General features: G+C 37.3%; 1 protein-coding gene, 2 long non-coding RNA genes and 1 pseudogene across 4 annotated transcripts; 3 read left to right on the top strand and 1 right to left on the bottom strand.

The window, feature by feature from the left end:
• LOC107647462 overlaps positions 1-1,730 on the top strand; it is a 6,325-nt pseudogene extending 4,595 nt beyond the window's left edge.
• On the top strand, positions 4,060-12,866 carry LOC107605078. Of its 2 annotated transcripts, XR_001612459.2 has the most exons (4): positions 4,060-4,293; positions 4,386-4,439; positions 4,516-4,675; positions 12,458-12,866. It is a non-coding gene; the product is annotated as an uncharacterized LOC107605078 (long non-coding RNA). The 2 variants fall into 2 exon arrangements; XR_002349346.1 differs by lacking the exon at positions 12,458-12,866 and having other exon boundaries at positions 4,066-4,293; positions 4,516-5,684.
• Positions 5,841-9,758, bottom strand: LOC107605079. The gene is made up of 5 exons (XR_001612460.2): positions 8,961-9,758; positions 8,292-8,443; positions 7,147-7,212; positions 6,142-6,369; positions 5,841-6,004 (listed from the first exon to the last, which is right to left on the bottom strand). It is a non-coding gene; the product is annotated as an uncharacterized LOC107605079 (long non-coding RNA).
• Positions 13,554-15,929, top strand: LOC110263835. The gene is made up of 5 exons (XM_021105663.1): positions 13,554-13,580; positions 13,712-13,803; positions 13,900-15,016; positions 15,134-15,838; positions 15,912-15,929. Exons 1-5 carry the CDS (start codon positions 13,554-13,556, stop codon positions 15,927-15,929), a joined length of 1,959 nt encoding a protein of 652 aa, XP_020961322.1.

Here is a 22,685-nt window from a genome sequence, read left to right as displayed (position 1 = left end):
TGTGGATTTTTACTCTTTCTTCTTTGTCAAGGGGGAAACTAACAACCTAAAATCAATATATTAACTTTGTTTTGCTATTTGAATTACTTTTCGGGCAGCGACAAAAGCGATAGGACCGAAGAAACTTTACAACAACAATATGAAACCGTAAGTAATTAATTTATACACATATATATAAGTAAAGGTTTTCTCAATTGATTGGATTGAAGTATGAATCCCTCTATATGATTATATAGTTAATATATAGCTGGCACTATAGTTTAAAAGATTGCTCATAAATGAATATTTTGGTGATTGATGCATAGGTTCGTGAGAAAACATTATCCTGGCCTGCAAAAGGTTCTCATGTGATGCAATATGGAAACAAGAACTTCACAAATGATTATCTAGTTACCTATATTGGTGCCACCGGCGTGAGTGAGACTTCAAATGCATATTCCTCTTCTATCCCAACACTACTTGTCAACCAACGAGATGCACTTTTACTCTATCTTACCCACAAGGTCATCATTTCTTTCTCGGTTTTGTTAGGTAGAGACAATGATTTTTATAAATAATGTAAATAATAGGCTAATCAAAAGACTCCACCTCTAAATAAAATAAAAAAAAATTCACCTTAAATTACTTTTTAAATTCTAAGATTAGGATAATTATTCACATATCTAATGAATTGAATATTTAGCTATTGTTAACTATGTATGAGTAAATTAAATAAAAAAGAATAATCATCTAATTAAGAATAATCAACATAATTATCTGCATATCTATTGAATTGAACATCTAACAAATTTATTATTCACATTGTTTAGCATTCTCATTGTCTACCTATACTTTTTCTTTCTTATATATGTCTTCCGCTTATTATTTAGAGAAAAATCCACTTCTCTTTTGTGAGAGAAGCTTAAATGACACTCCATCTCCTCTATTTATAAAATATACATTTTCATTCCTTATAACTTTTAAAAAATTTTCTCTTTAATCCATTTTAAAATTTTTATATTAATTAATGTTAACTTTATCTATTTTTCAAGAAAAAATAAATTATTTTTTTACAAAAATATCCTTTAACAAAAATTTTAATTTTTTGTCATTAAATTTTACTTACCAAAATATCCTTTAATAAATTATTTTTTCTAAGATATTGTTATTGCTGACTTAATATTAAAACTTATAATTAAGAGGACTAGAATTCCATACTTATTGTCTGATCTTAAAAAAATTAGCATAAAATAAATTAAAAAGAAATGTTTCTTTGTGATTTCAGTTGGAAAATGCTCCGGATGGATCTAGTGAGAAGGTGGAAGCTCAAAAAATGTTAGTAAATGAAATAGCTGAAAGAGAGCATGTAGACAATGTTGTGAAGAAGATTGGAGATCTCTTGTTTGGTGAAGATAATAGTGCAACGTTGATGGCAAGTTTTCGTCCATCAGGCCAACCTCTTGTAGATGATTGGGACTGTTTTAAGAATTATGTAAGTCAAAAACTAAAATAAAATTATATATAATGAATTTATTATAATGTAATCTAACAAAATATGTTGCTTTCCACCAATCACACATATTCATATAATTGTGCTTTGCTTCCATATCTTGCAGATAAAAATTTATGAAAGGTATTGCGGTACCTTGTCAACGTATGGAAAGAAATACACAAGAGTTTTTGCTAACATGTGCAATGCTGGTATTTCCGAAGATAAAATGGTTGCAGCTTCTTCTCAAGCTTGTNGCTAAATATAATTATATAAAAGTTTGTTTATTACTTACAAAAAATATAATTTTTTTTCTTTTGTCATATTTTCAAATCATTCAAGAGTTATTTTGTCGATAACATCTTTTAAAAATCTTTTTATCAACAACTGAATCTTTTGAGTATCGAATTAGTAGTTAATCCTATTCTTTTATTACCAAACATTTCTACTATTTTATACAGTGCTCTCCAAGATAGCTATTCTGGCCATATAATGAGTAACACAATAATTGGTAATTCTCTAAATCAAACTAATCTTTAAAATGTATAATTTTAAATAAGAAAGTGAGTCTGGACAGTTATTACATTTCAGAAACTCTTATATAAGTTTCCACTTCATTTTGGTATGTAATAGCTTTTGGATGTGGATTTTGAGGTGTGGATAGTAGTCTGTTAGGGTTATATAGGTGCAGTGATCTCGGAGTAGTGTTCGTTGGCCTTATGATGCCTCCTCCTTTTGTTCTCCATTAATTTGATGTTTTTTGCTTCGCGATTTTATCCTTTAGGAAAAGAATTTTCATGCAACCACCACCACTGTAGGCTTTGCCATTGTCGATAGTCACCGTACATCATCCTCAGATCCACCATCGCCAAAATCTTACGAAGCAACTGTTACAGTGTTATCTTTAGATTTGCTATTCCGAGTAGAATTGATACTAACTTATTGTACAAAAAATTCATGGACTTAGCGACTCAAAACTGAGGAACCAGGTAGCCGAGAGAGGAGGTGATCATAGCTTCACGTCCAAAGTTGCTAACCTATTTCCTATATATTGAATAGGTAGGATTTGGATTCTCTAAAGTTTGAATTTCACTTTAGAGAGTAAAGTGTGATCTTTCACTATTTATTTTATAGGTGAGACCAATAATAAATATAAGAGAGAAACCATTCAAATATAGAAGATCATAATTTACTCTCTAAAGTACAAATTTAAAATTTAGAGGATCCAAATTCAAATATGTAAANATTAAAATTTTTTTATTAATAATAATATAATTGTTATTATAATTTTTTAATGATAAATTATAAAATAATTAATATTTAATTATCGATAAATATAATAGCGACTATTTTTATTATAACTTAAAAAAACAAATGACCGCTAAAACTTTTTTTTTTCCTAGTAATGAAAATAGGGACATGATATATGCAAATGATGAGTGATATGAAAATGATTTTAAGCCTCTATGCTCCGTCGAAAGTTGCTCTCTCCTTTAAGTTACATATTTTTGAGTTCTTATTCTATCACATTTTTGTTATTATTAGGAAAAGGCAAAGCATCACTAACCATGTGCTGTTACATTGCCATGTAATTTATTCAAAACTTGACAAATATATTGAAAGAGTGGACAGCTTTTGTTTATTTATTAGTTACTTTCTCATTATTTTCAAATTAACTTTAGACCCATTTTAATTTTTAAAAAATTTGGACCAGATACTTTAATTTTTAACTAAAATTAATTATTTGATTGATTTTTAATAATTATTTCTGTCAATTATTTAAGTTATTTGTTCTGTCAACTCTAATAAAAAATAAAATGGTCTCTGACAACTCTAACGAGGCGGACAAAATAGTCTCTACCCCTTCTATTCAGAAACATCGCTGTTTTTCCCAATTTTCATCGTATCTTGCATAATCTTAACATTTATACTATCCTTTTTCATCTTCACAGTCTTCTTTTTCATCTTCTCTTTCCCCTTCTTCAATTCCAAGATCAAGCCATAGTGTAACTGCCATGTGTGTCGCACCTACCTCAACATGTCATAGACCACACACTTTCTAAATCTCTGTGACTGGTACATTCACCTCCCCCCACACTTCACCTACCATCAGAAACATCCACTTTTACGTCTTCGATAGCAGCATCACCTCTAACCCCGACAATGTTCACCACATTCCCAAGACCAGGTTCCACAACTACTCCAAGGACACACCTTTCTCTACTCTCCGGCAAGTAATATATATTGTTGGACATTAGGACATCATGATAAGATTCTCCTTCGACATCATCTGCAAATTCTCATTTTGAATGGACACTGAGTGCTTCATTCCTTCTCTTCTGGAGTCCAAGCTAGCAGATAGCTTCGACCTCGCATCCAAGTTACTAGTACAGGGAGCAACGTTGCCGTCTCTGCAAACCACGCAAAAATCGGTAAATTATTAGTTAATAAATTGAATTTTAATTAGGAAAGCTAAAAATGCAAAACTAATATCAAAATAGGATAGAGTTCATTGAAACGAGAATTTTGATACCAATTAAAAAAATTTGACCCAAAATTGGACCGGAAAGACCGAACCGATTGAACCGGAGCTCAAACTGGGCCCGTGGGTCCAACCGGACCCATAATTTAAAAGAAGCATCAGCTTCTTCTTCCTCACTTCATTCACCACACAGCAACACAGCAAGGGGGGAGAGGAGATTCCCAAACCCTCACCATTCCTTTCAACTACCATAACTTCCTCATTTGAGCTCCAATCGCTGCACCGTTTGCGGCCACGCGTCCACCGCGTCGAGCTCTACCTTTCTATCCGAACAATTTCACCGGTAAACCTCATATTTAGTTCAAAATCTCTATCCCTCTTTCTTTGGTAAACTTGAAAACCTATGGTGAATCTTGTCCAATTTTTGTGTTCTAGGTTCAAGTTAGCTTCCGAGACTTATGGGCTCAAGCTATTGAGCACATGGGTATGGTAAGAATACCCTAACCCTAGCTCAATATTGTATTTATGATGCAAAAACTGAAATTGGAACATGTATATGTACTAGGTGTAGATTAAGTGGGTATATAAGCATTGGAAATTGACTTGGGAGTAATTGGAGGCTTGTTGGTGATCAAGCTTGGTTTGGGGGCTATTTTAATTGAGCTTGGAGGGGCTGTAATTTTGAGTTGTGAGGATGGCTTGGGTAAACTAAGTGATCGGCCAAGGTATGGTTTAAGTTTCGCACGTTTAATATTTACGGTGTTGTGAAAACTTAGGTTAGAAGAACCATAGGATAAGTTGAATTTGTTAATGGCATTTAATGAGTAGCTTTGTATTGTTGTTGGTATAATTGTTGATGAACATATATTGGAATTATGAGATATTGAGGTTATTAATTTTATGTCCTTGGACTTGTTTATAATGGGTTGTGTTGATGTTGATATATTGATGGATTGTGATTGGTGTTTGTTACTAAAATGTGTTATGTGAAGTTGATGGATTGATGTGTATGAAGGGTTGATTTATGTTAATGGTATTTAATTGGTATATGTTGATGGAAGGTTGATAAATATATGATGAAAGTTGGTATAGGTGAAGAATTAATATGAATAAATGAAGGGTTATTGATGTATGAGGTAAAAGTGGATAATTATTGATAATCAAGGTTGGTTAAGTTGATTAAAGGTTATATTGGTAATGGTTGTTGATGAATTGGGTTGATATGGTATTGTAATGCAAGTTAAAATGGTAAGAAACTTAAATTGGTGAAAGTGAGGTTTTGTTGAAAATTGGTTAAAACTAAATTTTGATGAACTTTGAACGTCCATAATATTCCTCTTAAATTTTGGATTGAATTGTGGTTTGTTGAAAATAAAAGATGATTTTAAGAGCTTTTGATTAATATCAACTTTGTGGAAAACGAAATTTTGTGGAGGAAGTTATGGACGTTGCAAGTTTAGTGTTTAAATATGTGTTTAGGATGGCCAAACAGGTTTGCTGCAAGCTTTTTGGGCATTCTGCCCATTTTTTAAAAAACGCCCACCCACGCGTACGCGTGGCTCACGCATATGCGTGGCGTGGAATTTTTGGCGACGCATGCATACGTGTGTGTGCATATCACTACAAGAGACACGCCGAATAACGGCGGTTTTTTTAGGAATTTGCGGCGATTTTTAACCGCCGCAAAACAAAATTCCAGCGGTTCTACAAGCGTCGCCTATTAAGGGGTGGAGATTTGATTTTGCGGCAGTTTTGAAAAACCGCTGGCACAACCGCTGCAAATCAGATAATTCATTTTGCGGCGGTTTACAAACCGCTGCAATGTTGAAAGCAGTTTAAAAAAAATATATATTGCGGAGGTTGATAACCCCCACAATTTGCACAACTACATTAAAAAAAAATTAGCTTCATGAAGCTACTCAATTATATTGCTTCTACATCAAGACAAATACAAAAATAAGAGCAATTTTTACTCATGCTTTAGGTAGACCAATTTTGCCAAAGTCAGTTTCTTGCATCATTGCAGTAAACTCACTGTAATCAATGCGTCCATCCTGAAAAATATTACATAATTTCAAGTTTATTAAGGAGGAAAAAATGCTGTGTACCAATTCTATCTTAAATATTGAGCTGACATAAAATAAGTTCCAAGTCCTTATAACAATAATAATAATATGATGCAATGTCTTACATTATCCTTGTCAACTTCGCGTATTATATCATCTATGTTACCATCTAGAATTCCATACTTTTCACAAGCTTGTTAAAGCTCTTCCTTTGTAATGTATCCACTACCATCTTAGTCAAAATAAGTGAAGGCATGCAGCATATAGATGATCCTCCTTCTGGATTTTGTTTAGATGAAGCATTGCCGCTATAAATTACCATAATCTATGGTACCACTGTTATCAACGTCTGCCTGGATTTTAAAGGAGAAAGCTAAAAGGGTCAATCACATGAAACACCAAATATAATAATAACAAGCTGCACACAATAGTGCAAAAATAGTACAATGCCAAGTTTACTACCGATAAAAAGAATGGAAGTATATTCAGTTACAAATAAATCCATTAATGCATCATTGGAATACCGTTTGGGAGAATAAAAAATTTTCCTTTATGTCAAAATCACTTATAGAGGAACTATCAAGAATCATTTTACACCATAACCAATTCCAACTAAAATAATTGTAGAAAATTACAGAACTAAACAACACACTAATAAGTGCAAGAAACATGAAAATATGAAAATAAACAAGTATTTATACTGAAATTATAAATAGTAACAAGTATTTATACTGACTGGTCCCATTCTCTTGCATGGGATGAAAATATGAAAATAAAAATGCTTACTTTATGACACTGTTTAAAGCAATCATATGATGAAATAGACCCCTTTCAAAAAAGCTACCATATGAACATTGTAGATTACAAATTCAATGAAAGCAATTACATGATAAATCACTGATTTGATCAGATTTCTCGATTGGGAAAATGCAATTTATCCATACCACGGTTGGTTCTATTGCACTTTGGTTCCAACACAATGAAGAATGAAAATTATTGTCAATGCTTGACAAAAGCTGAAGTGCTAAAATGCTCACATCAATGAACACATCAGAGACAGAAGGCAATTCATCTAATAAAAAAACTAAGCACAAATTATACATAATATATCTAATAATCACGGTACTTACATCTTGGCTACTTCAATAACCCCTTGACGGCAAGTCATATCAGTAAGCTTTAGCTTCTCAATCTCTCTGCCAATAATTAACAAGATAATTTAATATCTTACAGAATATGAGTTGGCTATCTCATGAACAATTTGAATCAGATCAAGAAAGAAAACAAGGTGAGATCTTCGAAGGTTATAACATGAACCAAATATAGCCAAGGCTGAAAAAAACAATTACAACCCATCATCAAAATTAAAAGAAATATTGCAAGAATAGCAAAATTCAAATGCTCCATTCAATATCTAAACTTCCCTATTTACCTAGATATAATATATTTTACACCTTATATACACAGAGAAATGGAGATTATATTGCAGCATGTACGCAAAATAATCGTCGACCACATATACACAAACCAAATTCAAACATCTCCATTTTATAACCTCCCCAGACAGCAAGACTGCACAATGACAGAATCCTCATACACTGAGCAAGCCTTCATGGCTGATAGCAAAAAAGATAAAAAATACCCACCATATTCCAAAAGTCTGATTCAAGTTAAGCCCAAAGGCCAAATTGAATTTAAACTACAAAGGCAAAAAACACATACTGTTCATACCTCCATTACCACTTGAACACCCTGTAATGAATCTTTTCAATACAACCTAATTAAAATTTAAATTTGATCACAAATCTTCTATTTTCAGTATTTGGGATTTGGGATGAAGATGCCAGAAGGAATCCTTCAAACAACAATTGAAGAGATTTTGCATGGGGAACAATGTTCAAACCATAAGGGAGTAAAATTATAATTCACATTAGTATTTTCTTGCTTTTATGTTTATTCAACTCAAACAGTACACACCAAAGTACAAAAAGAAGACGGAAAAAATTGCAGCATATCTTGATCAGTCTGACAAATTTTACACTTATAATAAAAACAAAAGAGAGTAATCCAAAAAAAAACCCACAAAGAAAGCAGAATAAAACCCCTTAATGGAAATCATAAACACCAAAAGAGAGTAATCAAGAAAGTAAGAGTGATAGAGAGAATGCTAAACAGGAAAGAAGAAATTAATTTCAGCTGTGAACACATAGAGATAACAAACAATAAAGATAAAGGCATACTGGAGAGGAAGAATAACAAGATCAGTTGCGATTACCTGGAAAGAATAATAAGAGCAGCAATGTTTTTGTTCTGGATTTGGAAGTTTGGAGGTAGCAACGCACGAGAAGGCAATGCAAGATTGATAGATAGAAGAGTGGCTCTTGCTCTTGCTCTTGCTCTTACTAGATTTCAAATCTCTTGCTCTGCCTGCAAAAAATGTTGTCCATATTCTAGAAGAGTGCTTCTTTCAACGCTATAACTACCAAAGCTGAATGTAATTTTAATGAAAAACAACAATAAAAATTGACTTCAATAATTAACAGAATTGGAAATTTCAATAATGGCATAGCAAAATCACACAAGTGCTAAGATAGAGAGCTTCAATCACAGAATAATCTAAGTTCATCCCATGACAAGGATGAAATTGCCACACAATGCTAAATGAAACTTCCAAATTATAGAAACAAAATCCGTATTCTATTGGAACATATCTCAATAACATAATAGTTAATTGAATTGAAGGCAAAATCTTCGATCTAAAATGGAAGTGAATTGAATTGAAAAAAAAAAGGGAACATGGTAATAATCTTCGGAAGGGACAACTATAGCATCAAGAAGGAGAGAGTAAGAATACATCAAAGAAATGAACTTAGAAAGAAAGTTAGGAGAATAGTGGAACAAAATAGAAGCAGAGCAGTTTCAAAAAAGGAAGAAGCAGAGTTACCAGTGAATCTGTCCTGGTTTCGGCGACGGTTGTAACTGGTGGCGGCGTGTGTGATGGCAACCTCCTCTCCCTATTCGGCTCCTCCCAGCGGCAGCTCTATCAATGGCAGCAGCAGCAAACCCTAATGGCGACGGGAACAGGGTGCGGCGGCGACGGCCTTGACCCCAATCGATGGCAGCGACGGCAGCAGAGCAGGACGGTGCGAGAACGGACCTCCTCCTTCTCGCCTGCGTTCATCGTCTTCTGCTTCTCCTTCACTCTTCGTCATTCTTCTCCTTCGTGAGCGTGCGCACTCCCTCTCTTCGCGAACTCTCTCTCTCTCTCTTCGGCTTCAGTGGTGACGACGGCAAGCTTAGTGGTGGCGGCGGTGGCAAGACGCGATGGTGAAGACCCGCGATGAGGACGACGACGGCGCTGGCTTCGCGGTGAGCTGATGCGATCTCCCTCTCTCTTCGCGGTTCTTTCTCTTGCGGTTCTGGCTTTCCGACGGCACGGCAACGCGACAGCGACGGCGGCGGCGAACTCAGCACCGCCGGCCCGGCTCCTTCCTCCCTTCCCTCTTCTTCTCCCTTTTCCCTCTTTTCTCTTTAGGTTTCTCTTTTCCTTTTTTATGCTGTTGCTGAGTGTTGTTGTGTTTTTGGGAAGAGGGAGATTGAAATATTGCCCAAAAAAAGCTAAATTAGCTTCGGTTCTAATAAATTCGTGGCAAAACCTTATTAAATAGCTGCTCTTTCAACTTTCACCACTAAAACTGCTGGAAAACCACTAGATAGCTGCGGTTGTGAAAACAGCTGCTAGTTGTCCGCAGCTATCTTCCGTTTTTGTGGTAGTGTATTCACGTGTACGCATGACTCACACGTATGCGTGACTTGATGTACGCTCCACGCGTGCGCGTGGTGGTGCACGAAATTGTGATCATCAACAATGGCGCCAAAGACTTGGTGCTCTCAAACGTGAATCACACTTTGTCACAACTTCGCACAACTAACCAGCAAGTGCACTGGGTAGTCCAAGTAATAAACCTTATGTGAGTAAGGGTCGATCCCACGGAGATTGTCGGCTTGAAGCAAGCTATGGTCACCTTGTAAATCTCAGTCAGGCGGATTCAATTGGTTATGGGGATTTAATAATTAAAAGATAAATAAAATATAAACTAGGATAGAGATACTTATGTAATTCATTGGTGAGAATTTCAGATAAGCGTATAGAGATGCTTTCGTTCCTCCTGAACCTCTGCTTTTCTGCTGTCTTCATCCAATCATTCCTACTCCTTTCCATGGCAAGCTGTATGTTGGGCATCACCGTTGTCAATGGATACATCCCGTCCTCTCTGTGGAAATGGTCCAATGCGCTGTCAGTGCATGGCTAATCATCTGTCGGTTCTCAATCATACTGGAATAGGATTTACTATCCTTTTGCGTCTGTCACTACGCCCAGCACCTGCGAGTTTGAAGCTCGTCACAGCCATCCCTTCCCAAATCCTACTCGGAATACCACAGACAAGGTTTAGACTTTCCGGATCTCAGGAATGGCCATCCATGGGTTCTAACTTATACCACGAAGACTCTAATATCTCGGACTCGATCTCCTGTATTAGATATCTAAGAGATACTCATTCTGTCTCGTCTTCATGTAGAACGGAAGTGGTTGTCAGGCACGCATTCATAGGTGAGAATGGTGATGAGCGTCACATAATCATCACATTCATCAAGTTCTTAGGTGCGAATGAGTATCTTAGAATAGGAATAAGCTTGAATTGAATAGAAAAACAATAGTACTTTGCATTAATACTCAAGGACCAGCAGAGCTCCACACCTTAATCTATGGTGTATAGAAACTCTACCGTTGAAAATACATAAGAACAAGGTCTAGGCATGGCCGAATGACCAGCCCCCAAAATGTGATCAAAGGATCAAAAGATAATCCAAAGATGTAAATACAATAGTAAAAAGTCCTATTTATACTAAACTAGTTACTAGGGTTTACAGAAATGAGTAAATGATGCAGAAATCCACTTCCGGGGCCCACTTGGTGTGTGCTTGGGTTGAGCATTGAGCTTTACACGTGTAGAGGCTTCTCTTGGAGTTGAACGCCAGTTTGTAACCTGTTTCTGGCGTTTAACTCCATAATAGGGCTGGAAACTGGCGTTGAATGCCAGTTTGCGTCGTCTAAACTCGGGAAAAGTATAAACTATTATATATTGATGAAAAGCCCTGGATGTCTACTTTCCAAAGCAATTAAAAATGCTCTATTTTGAGTTTTGTAGCTCTATAAAATCCACTTTGAGTGCAGAGAGGTCAGAATCCAACAGCATCTGCAGTCCTTCTTCAGCCTCTGAATATGATTTTTACTAAAGTCTCTCAATTTCAACCAGAAAATACCTGAAATCACAGAAAAACACACAAACTCATAGTAAAGTCCAGAAATGTAATTTTTATTTAAAAACTAATAAAAATATACTAAAAACTAACTAAATCATACTGAAAACCATGTAAAAATAATGCCAAAAAGCGTATAAATTATCCGCTCATCACGTGGCCTACGCATATGCATGGATGCTGCCTGCTGCAAAAACTGGTTTTGTCTGTTTTTAAACCAATTTACCACCTCTAAACCTCCATTTTCTTCCCTTTTAGGCTTAAAGTATGGTTCTAGGTCCAGTAGATAAAAGAAGCTAGGAAAACAAGATAACTTAAGGGTGAAGAAAGTTGTAAATGGTGGCTTTTACGAAGAAAATAAGAATGTTAATGAAGTTTAACGCTAAGGCTTGATATTGATGACGTATTGATAATAATTGCCATGGCTTATGAATAATGATATCTGAGCTACGAGTTTTCCTGGGTAAAAACCGTGGCTCGCCACCACGTGTTCTATGTTGAATCTCGATACTCTGTTGACCCTATTTTGTAAGGGTGACCGGGCACGTATAAATTCCCGGGTATGGATAGCCCCCATTGAGTGATTATATGATTGAATGTGAACTCTATGCATAGACTCTTGGAGATGCGCGACGGGGGACAGTCTAAGGTTTTCGGACTTGTCGGTTTGGCTGGATAACCGACAAATGGGCCTCATCAGCCATAGGACAGGAATGCATCATATGAAAATGTTTACTTTGGTTGCTATGAATTTCTTGGGTTTGCCTAATTGATATATATCACCTGCTACTTGTTATACTTGCTACTTGTATTATCTGCTCGTTACTTGTGCGTGAACTTGTTTGGTTGCTTGTTTCTATTGCATTATAAATGATGGAGAAATGGAGGAAATGGAGAAATGGTTTGGTATTGGGTTAGGATTGAACTTGAGTAAGTTAGGTAGATTTGGAATACCTACCCCTGTTTATGGCTTCTGTTTAATACTTAAGTTGGATAACTGAATAACAGAGTTCTAGGATTGCCTATGGCATTCTCAGGACCTTATTTATTATATGCGTGGCACTTTTACCATGCCAAGAACCTCCGGTTCTCATTCCATATTGTATTGTTATTTTTCAGATGCAGGTCGAGAGGCTCCTTACTAGGCGTCTGGATCCTGGAAAGCGAAGTAGTCCTTGGGTGTATTTTGGTTTCTGTTTGTATATATATATATATATATATATATATTTAGCTTACCCTCCAAGTAACTTATGTACGCTGCTCCTCTTAGAGGTTGAGGGAGAGATAGGAGTTTACTTTGGTATTTTGGGGACACTTATGTATGTTTATATGTATATGCGTATCCTCCAGCTAGCCTTAGCTTCGCAGGCTGAGTCAGGGGCTAGTTATGCTATTTTCTTGGCTTTCCTTTATCCTTTTGCTTCTTTTTATCATGTTCCTATTAGGTTTCTTAGCACACAAGTAATCCTTTCTTTTGAGCGTTACGCTTTTCATTTTGTGATTTTTGCTTACCTGCTTTGTTTCAAGGCTCCTAGTATATTTTCTTCTTCTCTATTATGTATTTATTTTGCTGTTTAGAGGTCCGTAACACCACACTACCTCTGTTTTACGACTAAAGCATAAAACTCTGTGTAGTAGGGTATTACATTATGGTATCAGAGCAGTTCGTTCCTATAGAGCCTGAGGACGGACTGATTGTGCTTTTGTGCATTCTCTGTGTATGTGTTTATGTGCTATTAGGATATCTAATTGATATATGTGGCATAAACGTTCATGATCATGCATTTGGGACTTAAAGCACTGAACTTGCGATATTGAGACTGATCAACTTGATATCACTTGTTTGGTATATATAGGGACCCGATGTCTACTCGCGGACGCGGGCGAGGTAGAGGTAGTATAGGCAATGCTATGCCTGAAGCATCAGGGAATATTCTTGACCCTGTAGACTTCATGGCTGCATTGGACAATATGGCAGCAGCTATGCAAGCGACAGCTGAAACCCTGGGAAACCAAATAAATAATGGGAACAATGGTAATAATGGTGATAATGGTCCGATGACGCTCTCTTCCTTCTTAAAGGTTCACCCTCCAACTTTCAGAGGGACCTCGAAACCGACCGATGCTGATAACTGGATAAAGGCCAATTAGCGAGCATTACAGGCTCAACAGGTTATGGATGAACAGTAGGTTGAGTTTGGAACTTACCAGTTGCATGGTGAAGCTCGACACTGGTGACAGGGTATGAGGCGCATTCTGTAGCCTGATGAGATTGTGATCTCTTGGGAGTTGTTCCGAGATGAATTCCATAAGAAATATTTCCCCACCTCATTCAGAAATGCTAAAGAGCTCGAACTGCTTCAACTTAAACAGGGCCAAATGACTATTACTGAATATACCAGTAAGTTTGAGGAATTGTGCCGCTTCTCACGCATCTGTCAGGGAGCTCTTGAGGACTTTGCTGAGTGAAAGTGTATAAAGTATGAAGGAGGCCTTAGGAGTGACATTCAGAGCTTTGTGGCGCCTATGCAGATTTAGGTGTTTTCTGAGTTGGTGAATAGGAGCAGGGTGGCGGAGGACTGTGTCAGAAGGGTTGTAGCAGAAAAAGGGAGTTTGAGGATGCCATTCCAGAGGATCACAGGGAGAAACTTTGCACCCAGAGACAGACAGTTCAAGCGTGGTGGCTTTGTCCCTCAGAATAATCAGGGGCAAGGCAGCTCCAGAAGGCCTAATACGAGTGCTAATCAGGGAAGGAGACAGAGAAAGCAGCCACAGCAGGATATGAGTTGCCACAGATGTGGGAAGTATCATTTAGGACCATGCAGGTTTGGGACTGGAGTCTGTTACTCCTGTGGGCAGCCGGGACACTTGGGTAGTAGTTGTCTAGAGAAGAAGAGGTATGAGACAGGCAGGGTGCAGCAACTAGGAATGGTATACACTACTTCTTCAGTAGGCGCTGAGGGGTCAGAGACATTGATCAGAGGTAACTATGAGATGGCGGGTAAAACTTTGAATGCTTTGTTTGATTCTGGAGCTTCACATGCTTTTATTACATTTGAGAAGGCTGATGAGTTAGGATTGAAAATAGTAGTATTAGGGTATGATTTAAAGGTATATAATGCTACCCACGAGGCTATGGTGACTAGGTTAGGGTGCCCCCAAGTTCCTTTTCGAGTACAAGGGCGTGATTTCGTGCATAACTTAATTTGTTTGCCGATGACTGGTCTTGATCTCATTCTGGGATTGGACTGGTTATCCAAGAACCGCGTTCTACTGGATTACTCTGCAAAAACAGTGTATTTCATGCTTGAAGGCACTGAAGGGCCGATTGTAGTGAATAACTACTACTTGAATTCCATGATGGTGAACTGTTCTGGGGCTGAATGTCAGGGGATATTTTTGTTAGCTGCGGGTGTTTCGGGTGATGATCAGAACTTGGAACAAATCCCGGTTGTGTGTGAGTTTTCGGAGGTGTTTCCTGATGATGTTGATGAATTTCCACCAAAACGGGAAGTTGAGTTTGATATTGATTTAGCACATGGGGCTGGACCAATCTCGAGTGCTCCTTACAGGATGTCACCTCTAGAAATGGCCGAATTGAAGTCTCAACTGGAGGATATGTTGGGTAAGAATTTTATCCGACCAAGTGTATCTCTGTGGGGTGCGCCAGTATTACTGGTAAAAAAGAAGGATGGCAGCATGTGCTTATGTGTTGACTATAGGCAGCTGAATAAGGTTACAATGAAGAATAAATACCCGTTACCAAGGATTGATGACCTGATGGACTAATTACAGGGAGCCGGTGTGTTCTCTAAGATTGATTTACGATCCAGATGCCACCAGATAAGGGTCAGAGATGAGGATATTCCCAAAACTGCCTTCAGAACGCGCTATGGTCACTATGAATATACCATGATGTCCTTCGGACTAACTAATGCTCAGGCGATATTCATGGATTACATGAACAGAATTTTCCATCCATATCTGGATAAGTTTGTTGTTCTGTTTATTGACGACATTCTTATCTATTCTAAGACCGAGGATGAGCATGCAGAACACTTGCAAACAGTGTTACAAATTCTGAAAGATAAGAAGGTGTATGCCAAGCTACCCAAGTGTGAGTTTTGGAAGTCTGAGGTAAAATTTCTTGGTCATGTAGTGAGCAAGCAAGGAATAGTAGTGGATCCTGCTAATGTTGAGGTGGTGATGAATTGGAGGGCCAACTTCAGTGACGGAAATAAGGAATTTCTTAGGCTTGGCTTGTTATTATCGAAGGTTCATCAAAGGGTTTTCACAGCTCACTTTGCCCTTGACCAAGCTGACTATGAAGGATGTTCCTTTTTTGAATGGACTCCCGAGTATGAGGAGAGTTTCCTTTCCTTAAAGCAGAGATTGACTACCTCCCCTGTATTAGTGTTGCCTGAGCCGAGAGAACCATTCGAGGTGTACTGTGATGCGTCCTTGAAAGGTTTAGGATGCGTGTTAATGCAGTATCATAAGGTTGTAGCTTATGCCTCACGTCAGTTAAGGCCAAATGAAAGAAACTATCCAACTCATGATTTGGAACTTGCAGCCATTGTCTTTGCCTTGAAGATTTGGAGGCATTATCTCTTTGGAGTGAAATTTCAAGTCTTCTCGGACCATAAGAGTCTGAAGTACCTGTTTGAGCAAAGAGAATTGAATATGCGTCAGAGGAGGTGGATGGAACTCCTGAAGGATTATGACTTCGAGCTAAACTATCATTTGGGAAAGGCGAATATAGTGGCAGATGCCTTGAGTAGAAAATCCCTATGTGCTGCTTGGATGATGCTAAGAGAGGAAGAGTTGTTGAGAGCCTTCCAAGGATTGAAACTGGGAATCAGAGAGGAGTTTGGGACTTTATGCCTAAGCCAGTTACAGATCTCAAGCGACTTCAAGGCTGAACTGATAAAGGCTCATCAGAATGACCAAGAATTGTATAAGATTTTGACGGCGATTGAGAAAGGCAAGCAATGGAGAGTGTCAAAAGATAAATATGGGTTGTAGAGGTTCAAGGGCCGGATAATTGTGCCAGATGTCGGGGATTTGCGACAAAGCATATTGGAGGATGCTCATAAGAGCGGGTTCTCCATTCATCCTGGAAGCACCAAGATGTACCAAGACTTGAAGACGATGTTCTGGTGGCCAGAAATGAGAAATGAAGTGGCGTTACATGTTTCTAAATGCCTAACTTGTCAGAAAGTCAAGATTGAACACCAAAAGCCAGCAGGAACCCTCCAACCTTTGGAAATTCCACAGTGGAAATAGGAGAGCATTGCTATGGATTTTGTATTGGGCTTACCAAGGACTTGGACAGGTTGTGATGCCATTGGGTGGTTATAGACCGACTGACCAAGTCAGCTCATTTTCTGCCTATCCGGATAAGTTGTACTATGGAGGAGTTGGTGCGCTTATACATAAAGGAGATTGTGAGGTTACATGGCATACCTTCCACCATTGTATCGGATAGAGATCCTCGCTTTACATCACGGTTCTGGGGTGCTTTTCAGTGAGCTTTTGGCACTCAATTAAGGCTAAGCACTGCCTATCATCCTCAGACGGATGGCCAATTAGAAAGAACAATCCAAACCTTGGAAGACATGTTAAGAGCTTGTGTTTTGGATCAACCGGTGAGCTGGGATCGATATATGCCTCTGGTAGAATTTGCTTATAACAATAGCTATCAAGCGAGCATTTGAATGGCTCCATATGAGGCTTTATATGGAAGAAAATGCCAGTCTCCATTATGTTGGTACGAAGCAGGAGAAAGGAGTTTGATAGGACCTGAAATGGTAAGTGAAACCACTGAGCAAATAAAGAGAATCCGGAGTCGAATGCTTGAAGCTCAAAGCCGTCAGAAGAGCTATGCTGACCGAAGACGGAAGCCTTTAGAATTTGAGGAAGGAGAACACGTCTTCCTGAAGGTTACTCTGACCACTAGAATAGGGAGGTCCATCAAATCAAGAAGTTAAATCCCCGTTACATTGGGCCGTTTGAAATCCTGAAGAGAATTGAACCAGTGGCGTATAGGATCGTGTTACCACCACATCTTTCAAACCTGTATGACGTGTTCCACGTATCGTAGCTTCATAAATACACTTTTGATCCTAATCATGTCCTAGAACCGGAATCAGTCCAAGTGAGAGAAGATCTGACGCTTCCAGTAACTCCGGTTAGGATTGATGATACCAGCATCAAGTGTCTAGGTGGAAAGGAGGTTTCCTTGGTAAAAGTAGCTTGGAGTCAGGCTGGTATTGAAGAACATACCTGGGAGCTTGAATCAGAGATGTGAAAGGACTACCCACACCTCTTTTCAGGTAACACACTCTGAATTTTAAGGACAAAATTCCTAATTAGGTGGGTAGGATGTAAACCCCGCAAAAATCGATAAATTATTAGTTAATAAATTAAATTTTAATTAGAAAAGATAAAAATACAAAACTAATATCAAAATAGGATAGAGCTCGTTGAAAACGAGAATTTTAATACTAATTTCAAAAATTTAGCCCAAAATCAGACCAGAAGGGCCGAACCGGTTGAACCGGGGCCCAAACTGGGCCCGTGGGTCCAACCGGACCCATAATTTAAAAGAAGCATCAGCTTCTTCTTCCTCACTTCATTCACCATGCAGCAACACAGCAAGGGGGGAGAGGAGATTCCCAAACACTCACCATTCCTTCCAACTATCATAACTTCCTCATTTGAGCTCTAATCGTCGCACCTTTCTATCCGAACAATTTCACCGGTAAGCCTCATATTTGGTTCAGAATTTCTATCCCTCTTACTTTGGTAAACTTGAAAACCTATGGTGAATCTTGTCCAATTTTTGTGTTCTATGTTCAAGTTAGCTTCCGGGACTTATGGGCTCAAGCTATTGAGCACATGGGTATGGTAAGAACACCCTAACCCTACCTCAATCTTGTATTTATGATGGAAAAACTGAAATTAGAACATGTATATGTACTAGGTGTAGATTAAGTGGGTATATAAGCATTGGAAATTGACTTGGGAGTAATTGGAGGCTTGTTGGTGATCAAGCTTGGTTTGGGGGCTGTTTTAATTGAGCTTGGAGGGGCTGTAATTTTGAGTTGTAAGACTACCTTGGGTGAACTAAGTGATCGGCCAAGGTATGGTTTAAGTTTCGCACGTTTAATATTTACGGTGTTGTGAAAACTTAGGTTAGAAGAACCATAGGATAAGTTGAATTTGTTAATGTCATTTAATGAGTAGCTTTGCATTGTTGTTGGTATAATTGTTGATGAACATATATTGGAATTATGAGACATTGAGGTTATTAATTTTATGCCCCTGGACTTGTTTATAATGGGTTGTGTTGATGTTGATATATTGATGGATTGTGGTTGGTGTTTGTTACTAAAATGTGTTATGTGAAGTTGATGGATTGATGTGTATGAAGGGTTGATTTATGTTAATGGTATTTAATTGGTATATGTTGATAGAAGGTTTATAAATATATGATGAAAGTTGGTATAGGTGAAGAATTGATATGAATAAATGAAGGGTTATTGATGTATGAGGTAAAAGTGGATAAATATTGATGATCAAGGTTGGTTAAGTTGATTAAAGGTTATATTGGCAATGGTTGTTGATGAATTGGATTGATATGGTATTGTAATGCAAGTTTTAATGGTAAGAAACTTAAATTGGTGAAAGTGAGGTTTTGTTGGAAATTGGTTAAAACTAAATTTTGATGAACTTTGAACGTCCATAATATTACCCTCAAATTTTGGATTGAATTGTGGTTTGTTGCAAATAAAAGATGGTTTTAAGAGCTTTTGATATCAACTTTGTGGAAAACAGAATTTTGTGGAGAAAGTTATGGACGTTGCAAGTTTAGTGTTTAAATATGTGTTTAGGATGGCCAAACAGGTTTGCTGCAAGCTTTCTGGGCATTCTGCCCATTTTTGAAAAAATGCCCACCCACGCGTACGCGTGGCGTAGAATTTTTGGCTATGCATGAGCGAGAGGCATGCGTACGCGTGTGTGCATATTCACGCGTACGCGTGACTTGATGTACGCTCCAGGCGTGCGCGTGGCCTACGTGTACGCGTGGATGCTGCCTGTTGCAAAAACTAGTTTTGTCTGTTTTTAATTTAGCACCTCTAACCCTCCATTTTCTTCCCTTTTAGGCTTAAAGTATGGTTGTAGGTCCAGTAGATAAAAGAAGCTAGAAAAACAAGATAAATTGAGGGTGAAGAAAGTTGTAAATGGTGGCTTTCACGAAGAAAATAAGAATGTTAACGAAGTTTAACCCTAAGGCTTGATATTGATGATAATTGCCATGGCTTATGAATAATGATATCTGAGCTACGAGTTTCCCTGGGTAAAAACTGTGGCTTGCCACCACGTGTTCCAGGTTGAATCTCGATACTCTGTTGACCATACGTCGTAAGGGTGACCGGGCACGTATAAATTCCCGGGTATGGATAGCCCCCATTGAGTGATTATATGATGATTGAATGTGAATTCTATGCATAGAATTTTGGGGATGCGTGTCAGGGGACAGTCTAAGGTTTTTGGACTTGTCGGTTTGGCTGGATAATCAACAGATGGGCTCCATCAGCCATAGGACAGGCATGCATCATATGCATATGTTTGCTTTGGTTGCTATGCATTTCTTGGGTTTGTCTAATTGATATATATCACCTGCTACTTGTTATACTTGCTACTTGTATTATCTGCTCGTTACTTGTGCGTGAACTTGTTTGGTTGCTTGTTTCTGTTGCATTATGAATGATGGAGAAATGGAGGAAATGGAGAAACGGTTTGGTATTAAGTTAGGATTGAACTTGAGTAAGCTAGGTAGATTTAGAACACCTACCCCTGTTTATGGCTTCTGTTTAGTACTTAAGTTGGATAACTGAATAACGGAGTTCTAGGATTGTCTATGGCATTCTCAGGACCTTATTTATTATACGCGTGGCACTTTTACCATGTTGAGAACCTCCGATTCTCATTCCATATTGTATTGTTGTTTTTCAGATGCAGGTCGAGAGGCTCCTCGCTAGGCGTCTGGATCCTGGGAAGCGAAGTAGTCCTTGGGTGTATTTTGGTTTCTGTTTGTATATATGTATATATATGTTTAGCTTAATTACTCTCCAAGTAACTTATGTACGCTGCTCCTCTTAGAGATTGAGAGAGAGATAGGAGTTTACTTTGGTATTTTGGAGATACTTATGTATGTTTATATGTATATGTGTATCCTCCGGCCAGCCTTAGCTTCGCAGACTGAGTTAGGGGCTAGTTATGCTATTTCCTTGACTTTCCTTTATCCTTTTGCTTCTTTTTATCATGTTCCTATTAGGTTTCTTAGCACGCAAGTAATCCTTTCTTTTGAGCGTTGCGCTTTTCATTTTGCGATTTTTGCTTACCCGCTTTGTTTCAAGACTCCTAGTATATTATCTTCTTCTCTATTATGTATTTATTTTGCTGTTTAGAGGTCCATAACACCACATTACCTCTGTTCTACGACTTAAGCGTAAAACTCTGTGTAGTAGGGTGTTATAGTCTCCGCTCATATGAAAACTGAAGCGATTATTGAACATTGGTTTAGAGAAGAACTGAAAGCAGTGATCAGAGTGATGGACAATGAGACCATGGAGATAATAGGGAACAGGAGGAGGGAGATGGCGACGACGACGACGGGTCTTAACAATCGGACTTGCTGTCTAGATTCATGGGATTCATTGAAAACGACAAGTATTTGAGAGACATAGTCATTAGTTTCTTGAGTATGAATTGGTTGAGAGCAAGTTGAAGATTTTTCTTCTTGTGAACATTAAAATTGTAGAGTTAGATTGTTAGGGTTATGCGAGATATGATGGAAATTGGGGGAAAACAGTATTGCTTCTGAACAGATTAGAGGAGGTCAGGGACCATTTTGTTTCCTATTAAAGCAAGTTTTCAGGGACTATTTTGTCCTCCATTAGAGTTGACGGAGCAAAAGACTTTAGGTAGCGTTTGGTGGAGAGACAGAGACTAAAAGACTGAAACTGAGAGGTAGAGACTAAGAGACAGAGACAGAAATAAATTTTAGTATTCTGTTTGGTACAAAATGGGAGACAGAAACTAAAACAAGAATGAAACTCTAATTTAATTTGTACAAAAGGTAAAATTAGAATTAATTAATTGAAATGAGTGTATTTTAGGTATAAAATGTTATTAAAGTTTCAGTCTTTGTCTTTAAAAATTTCAGTCCTTTGTGTCCTTACTTTTTGGAGGTACTAAAATACTGAAATTTTAGGGACAGAGACAGAAATTTTAGTACCAGTCTCTGAGCCAACAAACATAATATTGAGTCTTAGTCTCTCAGTCTCTGTCCCAGTACTTCAAAACAAACACTACCTTAGTGACTAACAAAATTAATTGTTAAGGACTAATCAAATAATTAATTTTAATTAGAGACTAAAATGTCTTATTCAAAATTTTTTGGGAACCAAAATAGGTAAATACTCTAATTATTAAATCAATCATTATATTTTATTGAAGATTTATAAATAAAAAAATACTCTATTAATCATAACACATTTTATCTCTTCATCATGATTTTTTTACCAAAGATAGAAAGATTCGAACATGCAACCTCTTAGGTGAGTATCCAGAAATTATGCTATTTGAAGAGTTATAATAAAATCCGAAAATATCATTTAATCTGATAGAAATAAAATTAAATAATTTATTGAGAGAAGATAAAATACTTTTTATTAGTGTAAATAACAAGGAAAATGTTTGTTAAAAAAAAAATCACGAAGATCAGACAAGATAAAGGTCATACTATGCTGCCAACTTGAAGCACATAGGTACCTGTTATTGATCTAGAGAAAATCCCGACAATCCATTCTTCTAAGTTTTAACCATTGACATTATTAGAGGAAAGAAAAGTTGAAAATCATAAATACTAAAATAAAATAGTTTCAAAGTTGACTATATACGTATATGCTTCTACAGCTTATTGGCCAAAGTTGGTCAACGTAAAACAATGCTCGCAGGGGGCTCCGCCCAAGGATACAAAGTTGTTCTCATAGAATAGTGTCCAAATAGTTTACACACAAAAAAAAAGTCCAAGCAAATAATTAAATCTAAATAATTTTTTTATTCGATTTATATTCATACACAATTAATAATAATTAAATATTTCATTTACTAGGTGTGCAAATAGTTATCTTAATGTTAGAGTTTATGAGGTAATTTAAAGATGAAATATATTTTTTTATTTTATTAGGTCAATTTTAGAATTTATTGTTCACATTATTTACAAAAGTCATTGTCTACGTACCAAAATCGATAATTTTTATTTATAAGATCGGAG

The sequence above is a fragment of the Arachis ipaensis genome, chromosome B06 (assembly GCF_000816755.2).
Source record: "Arachis ipaensis cultivar K30076 chromosome B06, Araip1.1, whole genome shotgun sequence".
Classification (NCBI taxonomy): Eukaryota; Viridiplantae; Streptophyta; class Magnoliopsida; order Fabales; family Fabaceae; genus Arachis; species Arachis ipaensis.
The sequence above is the reverse complement of the archived record's forward strand: the minus strand, read 5'-3'. Positions and strand labels throughout refer to the sequence as shown.

Bases quoted from the DNA above. Each gene is read 5' to 3' on its own strand.
- LOC110263835 (XM_021105663.1), top strand. From the start codon at position 13,554: ATGGTGAAGCTCGACACTGGTGACAGG. The intron at 13,581-13,711 runs GTATGAGGCGCA...CAACTTAAACAG, and splicing joins AGCTCGACACTGGTGACAGG to GGCCAAATGACTATTACTGA. The intron at 15,017-15,133 runs GTAAAAAAGAAG...GACTAATTACAG, and splicing joins GGGGTGCGCCAGTATTACTG to GGAGCCGGTGTGTTCTCTAA.